At 40.9% G+C, this 9,551-nt stretch overlaps 1 protein-coding gene across 4 annotated transcripts in view; it reads left to right on the forward strand.

The window, feature by feature from the left end:
- The first annotated feature begins 1,327 nt into the window (after positions 1-1,327).
- Positions 1,328-9,551, forward strand: part of tpm4b (tropomyosin 4b) — an 18,561-nt gene continuing 10,337 nt past the window's right edge. The window contains exons 1-2 of one of the 4 annotated variants that reach the window (XM_017495854.3): positions 1,328-1,712; positions 3,608-3,733. In XM_017495854.3, the coding sequence (XP_017351343.1) occupies positions 1,599-1,712; positions 3,608-3,733 (240 nt within the window). In that variant the 5' untranslated portion in view covers positions 1,328-1,598. Of the gene's footprint in view, positions 1,713-3,607; positions 3,734-7,515; positions 7,876-9,551 lie in introns of those variants that run through there. The other 3 variants (XM_017495853.2, XM_017495856.3, XM_017495855.3) reach the window with 3 other exon arrangements.

Consider the following 9,551-nt stretch of genomic DNA (forward strand, 5'->3'; position numbering starts at 1 on the left):
TCATGTTGACAGAATTAAAAAAAAATAATAGTTGAATAGCTTAAATGGCTCACTTCGCAGTTGAAGTAATGTCAAAATGTGTGAGCACAGATTTGTTGTCATAACGAGTCATAATGCATTGCTTGGTGGAAAAGTGATTCGATTCTGTTAAAGGAGCAGTGTGTATATTTTAGAATCTTCTACTGCACAGTTAAAGCTGCAGTCCTAAGCAGCTCTGGTTCGGCTGGGGGAGGAGCTCATTTCTGGGCCAGAAGAATGTAAGCAGAAACCTAGAGAAAAAAAAAAAAAAAAAAAAGCTCAGTCTATTACAAAGTATTTCAAAGGTATTTATTTCAAAGGCATTTTTGACATTTTATGATTATTACAGGTCTAGAAACCCTTTCAAACATTACAAACGGCACCTTTAAATCTTTAAGATGAGATAAAAGTGACTTCACTGTCAGCAGCTTGGACTTAATGCATTCTTAAGCCGCCATATTGATATTAAGTCTATATTAAGCTTCCAGGATTTGAAGGAGGAATTGCAAATTACAAGCATGTCTGACCTCAGACTTTTCCTTGGTTTGCTACAGCTCTTTTTTTTTTTTTTTTTCCATCTGCTCTTAACTCTCACTCAGGCGAGAAAAGGGGGAGTGGAAAAATAAAAAAGATCTCCCCTTTTAAATACTGGACCAACCCAGCTATTAACATATGCATTCTTTTGCAAATTAAACAGCACGTGAGCGAACCTTTTTCTTGATTTATTCATGTAAGAATTTGTAACAGTGTCGGTGATTAACTTTTTTTTCTTTTTTTTTTCTTTTACAGCAAAAAAAAAAATTCTTTCCTGAGCTGCTTGGACAGAACTTTCCTTTTTAGATTTACGTAGCTAAGAAGGGAAGTTCATTATTATTGGGTACAGGTTCTATTTTTATCTGTGATGAATGAGTTACAGGCCTGAAATGAAAGAACTCAGGGGAGTACGTTTCAAACACTGGAATTGTATTGCATCTTCAAAACGTCTTTAGTTCATCATGCTTGATATATTATACAATTCGTGTTGACTCACATAATCTATACATCTTGCTCTAGAGACAGATTGTACAGAGGTAATGTCCAGTTCCCTTAAAACACACTCCAAAAATAAAGCATCCAAATATGGAAAGTGGTTGAGAGAAAGATTTTGGATAAAGACTACTATAGGGAGGGGTGTGCATGTCTGAGTAGTGGTGTGCCTGATTATGTGTGTGTATGTGTGTCAGAAATGGGGTGTGTGTGCTTGAGGGGTGGTGTGTACTGTATCTTTGAGGATGGGGGGGGGGTGTCACCAAGGAGCAGGGTTCACTCCGACTACCTCAGGTTTAAACCTTCCACAGAAGCGTTGTGTTTCATTCTTTTATAGCCTGCTCTTTCCCTCAACTCTCCTCTCTTTCTCGCTGTCTCTCTCTCTCTCTCTCTCGTTCTTCCTCTGTGTGTCCTCCTCGTCATCTTGTCTTCACGACCTCCTCGCTTGACAAGGAAAAGCTCCATTCTGTCCATCCTCTACACTCTTGAGTGAGACCAGCTCCTTTGATTCTACACGTTTTCCTCTTAAGAGAGTCGTAAAAGCAGCCGGAAAAATGGAGGCGATCAAGAAGAAAATGCAGATGCTGAAGGCGGACAAGGAGAATGCCTTCGATCGTGCGGAGCAGTCCGAGACGGACAAGAAGGTCTCAGAGGACAAGTGCAAGCAGGTGAGACGTGGAGAAGCCCGAAGTATTCGCAGATGAATAAAAAAAAGAACTTTTTATTTTTTATTTTTTTAATGGAGCATTTTATTATGTGCATGTGCTTCAGAGGAGCATTCTGTGGATAGGGGCCCAAGCACCTATAGTGTATTTATAAATGATCTCTAAATATGATTTTATTGAGTGCAAAAGTTTGCATTCCCTTAAGAATAAATGAATAAGATATAAACATGTGTTAGCTGTTACAACAAGACCTTTTTTTTTTTTTAATTAACAAGATGAATTGTTCATTTTAACATTATATTGACAAATAGAACTTCACATACAGTTGTTTGGGCAAGTGTCATGACAACCACTTCTAAATACGAGCTCCATCATTGGCAGATCTTCTTCAGAATCTCAAGCATCCTGCTTTCAAGCACTTTCGAGGTCCACAGACTGTGGTAACTGTCTTAGATTTAACTCACTAATAATAATAAGGACCAGAGGGAAAACAGGGAGGAGAAGCATCTGCTAGTTTCCAGGAGCTCCTTGGCCTCACTAAATTCCAGCAGGGAACAGGCAGGGCCTCTGGAGTCACCAGGAATAACCCTGCGCCATACCAACTACCCCTCTGCTCTGTTGGCATTGGCTACCAGGGCATGGATACGGCTCTTAATAACCACCATAGAACTTTTGAGAAGAATCATTTCTTTAGATCAGTGCTCACCAACCCTCTTCCTTGAGATCTACCTTCTTGCAGGATTCATCTCCAACCAAAATCTGTTAAAACACACCTGTTTTAATTGATCCAGAACTTCTTACGGCAGTGATTAGATGGTCATGTGGGCACGATTATGGTTGGAGCTAAAGTCTTGAGGAAGGTAGATCTCCAGGAACAGCGTTGGTGACCACTGACCTAGAGAATAGTTGGGTTTAGGCGCTTCTATGTCATGCATATGCACCTCATGTACCTTGTTGTATTCAGAGAGTTTCGTTGCACATGGCCTGTAAAAGCTCAGGTGAATAGTTTTCCACAAAAAGTTGAAAGAGAAGTCATTTTAACGACTTGCAAATTTGTAACAATCTGCACAACTCAAGTGGTATGAAAAGTTATGAAGAATAAAGCCAGAACTCAAATTTGTTTGTGTTTCTCCTGAGATCAGGCACTATGCATTACGCAAGCTTAAATAGGACTTAGTAATCATATTGAAATATTTTTTTATTTTACCTCATGTTTATTTATTGGTGGAATAAATTACAGGAACCCCATTCAGCTTCTAACATTTCACATGGATAATTCAGCTTCCTAAAGAACTACAAGTATTACAACTCAATCGGTAGGCAAAATAAAGTGACTTATTCTGCGATCTGAAGGAATGCACATTATACATGAAGAGAAGTCTTGATTTCATCCAGTGGACTAGATGCAGATTTACACCTCCTCCATTAGCTCAGATACGAGAGGTACGGTTACTGCGTAGAGTTTAATTACACTGACCAGAACTATGGGAATTATCAGCAGCTCACGTACACCTTGAGTCCAACTGAGATTCGACACAGATTATAGTGTATTCGAATGTAATGATGTGAAGGGTACTGATATGGCTTCAAATATTTGGGGTTAGAATACAGCACTAGTATGACTGGACACTATAAATACATCTGTCCATCTTCACTCTTGTATGTGAACCCTTTGGAAAGGACAGTGTAGGATTACAATCTTCCTATCCGAGATGTGTTGCTTGTTCAAACATTTATTCAGTAAGGAAGACCTCAGTGGTGCAATATGAAATGTAAGTACTAATCTAATTGACAAGTTTAACAATGGCACGCATTATCCGAGGGACGTTTATTGATAATTAGTGATGTCATGGTGGCGAGTGATGGTAGAATGACTGTATTTCTGCTGTGTGGATCAGTTGGAGGACGAGCTGCTGGCACAGCAGAAGAAACTCAAGGGAACAGAAGATGAACTGGACAAGTACTCCGAGGCCCTTAAAGATGCCCAGGAGAAACTGGATCTGTCTGAGAAGAAGGCCACAGAAGTAAGTACATAAACATCAGAAAGACAGGCAGATGTCAATATGGCCATGTAGACATATAGAGTTGGTGACCTATGTGCAAAATGTTTTGCTAGTCTTTACATGAGAAAAGTTGCACCTATTCAGAGTTGGGTTGCGCACCCGAGACAATACATTTACGGCATTTTGGCAGATGCCCTTATCCAGAGTGACTTACAGTTATCTCATTTATCCAACTGATAAATTGAGGGTTAAGGCCTTGCCCAAGGGCCCAACTGTGGTAGCTTGGCAGTGCACAAGCACTCGCCTTTGATGTAAAAATAAATAAATAAATAAATAAATAAATAATCAGGTATAGAAAATACGGACTTAGGAAACAAAATAGCTTTTTTGTTTACTTGCTGGCAAATGTATTATAATGGAACACTGAAATGAACATCTAATATAAGTCTGTATTGCCAATGTATTGTTGCATGAATTATCCTAGCTGTAATTTAAAAGTAGTTACGTTTGAGGTCTGAACACGGATATGTGCGGTTTCGTTATTAAATCCTCACTGCACATTACCTCAACTCTGAATACAGCCCATTGTGGATAATAATAGTTTGCTTTTTTAGGTCATAAACTCAAATAAGGGTCAAAGGAACATGAATAACTGTTCCCATTAAATGATTTCAAGCAGACCATGACGCCCGATTAGGTCAGAAATGTTCAACTCTACACTCTGAGGGGGAAAAGGGGTTTAAGGTTTCCTAGATAGTAAAAGGTTTTTGCTTATTGAAGCGCTTCTACTTGGAAAAGGAAAATCTTCTACAAAGAACCTTGAAGGGTTTACCCCAGAGGAACAAACTGAAGAACCAGCACAAATTTTGGACCACTGGGCATATTAATGTACCAGACCCACTCCCACGCCTTTTGTTCTCCTGGGCCAGGGGTGTCCAATCTTATCCACAAAGGGCCAGTGTGGGTGCAGGTTTTCATTCTAACCAAGCAGAAGCGACACCTGATTCCACCTGAATAATCAGTTGATCTTGGCTTTCAGTACACTCAGATGTGGCTTCTACTTGGTTAGAATTAAAACACCCACGTTGGCCCTTTCCAGATAGGATTGGACACCCCTGTCCTGGACGATATTTGTACCTCAAGAATATTCCCAGGTCCTACTCTGAGCTGTGAGCAATTTTAGTCAGAAAAACCCTTTTAGTATGGTTTTGGGGGTAATTCTGAGAGGCGTGATGAATACAGGCCCATTCTCTAGATTGCACCCAAGTCTTAAAGACAATGCATGAAAACCCAAAGACGGAATAATCAACCATGCAGGGATTTACCAAAATGGTCCTACAACATTCCTACGTCTAGCTTCATTTGTTCCATTTGCAACACTGGCTGCAATTCAATTGAGAGATTTTCATTACAGACGTAGGCCACGTTGTATCACTGTTTAAAATCTGGAACCATAAAACTCAAGCTATAGACACTGATAATCTTTAGGAATCCTGAAGCATTAGTAGTGAAAACCACATTTAAGGCCTACAGAGAGGTAAATTAGAGGCAGCGAGAAGGCACTGGATACAAAGGAGCCAAAACATGACTCAAACAGATCATTATTAAAAGTAGTCTGGACATGACGTCTCCAGCGGTGTCATTCATTCCTAATAGATTTCGAAAAGCGTGATCTTACTAAGATTTTTTTTTTTTTAATCCTATCTTGTTCATGCTGTACTTTGTCATTAAATAATTCCATGTAAGAGAAATGCTAGAGTAGCTAGAGTTTAAAAAAAAACAAAAAACAAAAAAAAGCCCACATCCAAATCCAAGATCATTCCCTTTAGCTTAATGATTTACTTCCCATAATACACCTCTGTTCTCAGTTACATGCCGATTCCTGGAAGGGTGTGTTCACTTCCCACATCAAGTTAATTATGTTCATAACACAATTCTCTGTTTATTGAGACATATTAAACACCTGGCACCACTGACAGACACACAGACACACCCACACACACACACACACACACACACATAGACAAAGGCCAGACCCCAGTCAGTTATGCCGCAGCCCTGGAATGGATGGAATGCGTCTAAAGCAAACAGTGAAGTTTCCCCTCCAGAGTCTGATACATCACTCCAGACCTCTTCCCCTGGGGGTTAGAAAACACATTCACGCACATTCCTGCTGTCCACAAATCCCAAAACCAAACTCTCTCTCTCTCTCTCTCACACACACACACACACATACTGAGAGAGAGAGAGAGAGAGAGAGAGAGAGAGAGAGAGAGAGAGAGAGAGAGAGTAGCAATAGAAGTGTAATATAACTTACTTTTCATATTTTGATTTTCATCATTAAGTCTGACTGTGTATTTTCCACATCCTTCACTTGCACATCCGTTTGGATTAACATCCAAATGGAGGGTTTTTGAGTTATTTTCAGAAATTTCCTGAGAGAATTGTGTGAAACAAATCAGCACTAAATTCAGACTTTGCAGTTTCCAGTGTAATGTCAGATTGTACGTGGGCTGTATCCTCCTGGGATAGCTTAGTATTCCATTCTCTCCCGCTCTCTCTCTCTTTCTCTGTGTGTGTGTGTGTGTGTGTGTGTGTGTGTGTGTGTGAGAGCGAGAGAGAGAGACAGATGAAACAGATGAGAGACAGAAAACAGTTTAGACAGGATCCTAACCCTGGTTAATCCTTGGATTTCAACTGTGTGTAAATCCAATTAGTTAGATACTGTACATCTTCCTTTGGATTATGATTCAAAAAACGATTACAGACTTCACTGCTAAAAGTCACTTAGCCTCCCAAAAACTAACCCAAACAAGAAGTCAGAAAAAAAAAATTTCTATGTTACACAGATGATACCGTATATGTCTGTTAAGGGATTATGTAACGCTTAAACATCTTAAACATCACCTTGAGATTCATTCGTTCATTTTGAGAATGGAGAAATCATTCAGAGTTGCGTTTTCAGTTGAATTTGGAGAAACCACTCAAAGCATTCGTTGTGTTGAACTATTTCAGTCGCTCTTGCTGGATTTGCTCATTGCAAACAACTGAAAGTCTGTACATTTGGACGATAAACCCGATTTGCAATTCGGGTTGAATCATTTCGATTGCACCTGTAAAACCCAATCCGGTTTCCTCCCCCAGTCCAAAGACATGCATGGTAGGCTGACTGGTGAGTCCAAAGTGTCCGTAGTGTATGAATGTGTATGTGATTGTGCCCTGCGATGGTTTGGCACCCTATCCAGGGTGTACTCCGCCTTGCGCCCGATGCTCCCTGGGATAGACTCCAGGTTTCCCCGTGACCCTGAAAAGTATTAAGCGGTATAGAAGATGGATGGATGGATGGATGGATGTAAAACCCAAGAAGACAGTGGAACCTACGGTAATTTACAAATCACCTGAATACGCTTCATTTCCAAACAGCAAGAGGTCACTGGGAACGGAAAAGCAATCAGGCCGGGACTGGCTAGGCTGTGTGTCTGTCCGCCCCTCAGAGCAATGAACGTTCCCAAAAACAAGTGGCCTAAGCGTTACCAGCCAAACCCAACTCTCCGCTTTCAACCAGGTTATATGTCAAGGTGGCACTTCAAAAAAGAAAGCCTTCATTGTTTCTTTGGCTTCAGTGCACTTCATCCCTGATCCCCTTCCAGGACCAAACGCTTGTTACATGCATCCAGCGTCCAGAAAGCATCTGCCCACATTTCATACAGGAAGACCTTCCTCCTCCTACAGGCATGATGTCATCTGAAACCACCTTCTTTCCCAGGATTGGAAGATTTAACGCGAAACTTTTCTTGGCGCGTTCCTGCCCTTTTTCCTCCTCCATTGCGCTCACAGAACTGCTCATGGAAGCTGACTTCAGGGAACAACCCTAGCACAGACATTCATTACTGAGAGCTGCTTTAAATCCTGGATTTAACTTGAAGTCTGTCTTTCATTCATCAGGAGGGTTTAATAAGCTACTCTTTGCGCACTCTGGGTCATTTTGGGTGACTCGTTTGGTTAAACTTGTGTTTATTGCTGACGGCGCAGTAATGGCTCTGAACTCGTTAGACTCGGTGAAGAGGAGGATCCAGGCCTTACAGCAGCAGGCGGATGAAGCTGAGGATCGAGCCCAGGTTTTCCAGAGAGAGCTGGATGAAGAACGGGATCTCCGCGAGAAAGTGAGACTTTGCGCATTTTTACATCTTTTTTTTTTTTGCTTCCTATCGATGAGCGATTCGCGGACGAATCGATTCCTCCTTGAAAGACTCGTTCGGTGCGAATCGATTCGGGTATCGTTTCGCCCATGTTGTCAGTCGTATTAAACTCTATGTTTAAGTGTTCATTCATTTGAAACGTTAATAAACTATCTTTCGCGTGGAAAGGTGGAAATAGTGAACTTGTAAACGTATTAAAAGATACATAAATGCACTGTAATTTTTACGTTTTTTTGTTTGTAGAGTTAAACTGGAGGGCAGAGTGGCTTAGTTCGACTCCTTGCATCTGCAGGGTTGGGGGTTCGAGTCCCGCCTCCGCCCTGTGTGCGTGGCGCTTACATGTTCTCCCCATGTTTCGAGGGCTTCCTCTGGGTAGTTCAGTTTCCTCCCCCAGTCTATAGACATATGTTGTAGGCTGATTGGCATCTCTAAATTGTCCGTAGTGTGTGAATGGGTGTGAGTGTGTGTGCGATTGTGCCCTGCGATGGGTTGGCACCCCGCCCAGGGTGTTCTCCACCCAGGATGTCCTCCACCCCGTGCCCGAGTCCCCTGGGATAAGCTCTAGGCTTCCTGCGACCCTGTGTAGGATAAGCGATACAGAAAATGAATGGATGGAGACAAAAGATAGATACTAACAGTACAAGAGATGTCTCCTTAAGGGCACCACCCCAGTGACAAGGTAAGGTATACTTTAGTGTGCTTTTTTTCTAAGTGTTGCAATTCAACAAAATTGTGAATAGTAAATGTATCCTTATATGATTACTCTTCCAAAAAAAAACAACAAATATATAACACAATATTAGTGTTCAGTGAGTTGGCCAGAATTTATTTTAAGGTTTTATGTCTATTTTGTGGTGCCATTCGATCAGTTATGGCTGTTCTAGATCTACAGAAATGCGCACCAATTACATTTTAAGATAGAGAAAGTTTTCTTGGCGGATGGCGAATCCAGAGCCTGTCCTGGAAATTTGGTGGGTATGATGTGGTGTTACACCCTTGGTGGGTTCACCAGTGCATTGGAGGGCACTGTGCGCACACACATTCACACTCCACACTTAGGAGCAATTTAGAGTAGCCAGCCCACCATGTTCTTGGGAAGTCAGAGGAAACCAGAGACCCTGGTGGAGACAAGCAAAACTCCAGACAGACAGTAACACAAGCTTAGGATCGAACCGCAGGGGCGTACGCGGGAGCTGTGAGGCGGCAACGCTACACACTATTACAATAGTTTGCATAACATAGTCTAAAATATTTTACAAAATATCATTTTTCACAGTTTTCTACAGTATATTTCACATATGGGTAATTATATATTGACAATAGAATGCATAGACTTAATGCGTAGAAAATATACATATATCGACATATTTTGGTAACATTACACAGAATGGCAGTGTGCTCATAGCTATATGTAATCATGTACATGTAATTAACGTGGATTAATGTCGAATCAGAACTGTAGCTTAGGCAATATTTCTGTCATTCGAGTTAATTCTCATATATTCTTCTGTTATTCTCATGTTATTCATTAAGTAGTATGAATTATGCAGTAACTACAGTGAAACTAATAGAAAATGTATGTAGTTATGACAGTGAAGAATGTATGTCTGGGAGGATAAGGGGTTAAATGAGTTTATTTG

This window comes from Ictalurus punctatus, chromosome 20 (assembly GCF_001660625.3).
Source record: "Ictalurus punctatus breed USDA103 chromosome 20, Coco_2.0, whole genome shotgun sequence".
Taxonomy (NCBI): Eukaryota; Metazoa; Chordata; class Actinopteri; order Siluriformes; family Ictaluridae; genus Ictalurus; species Ictalurus punctatus.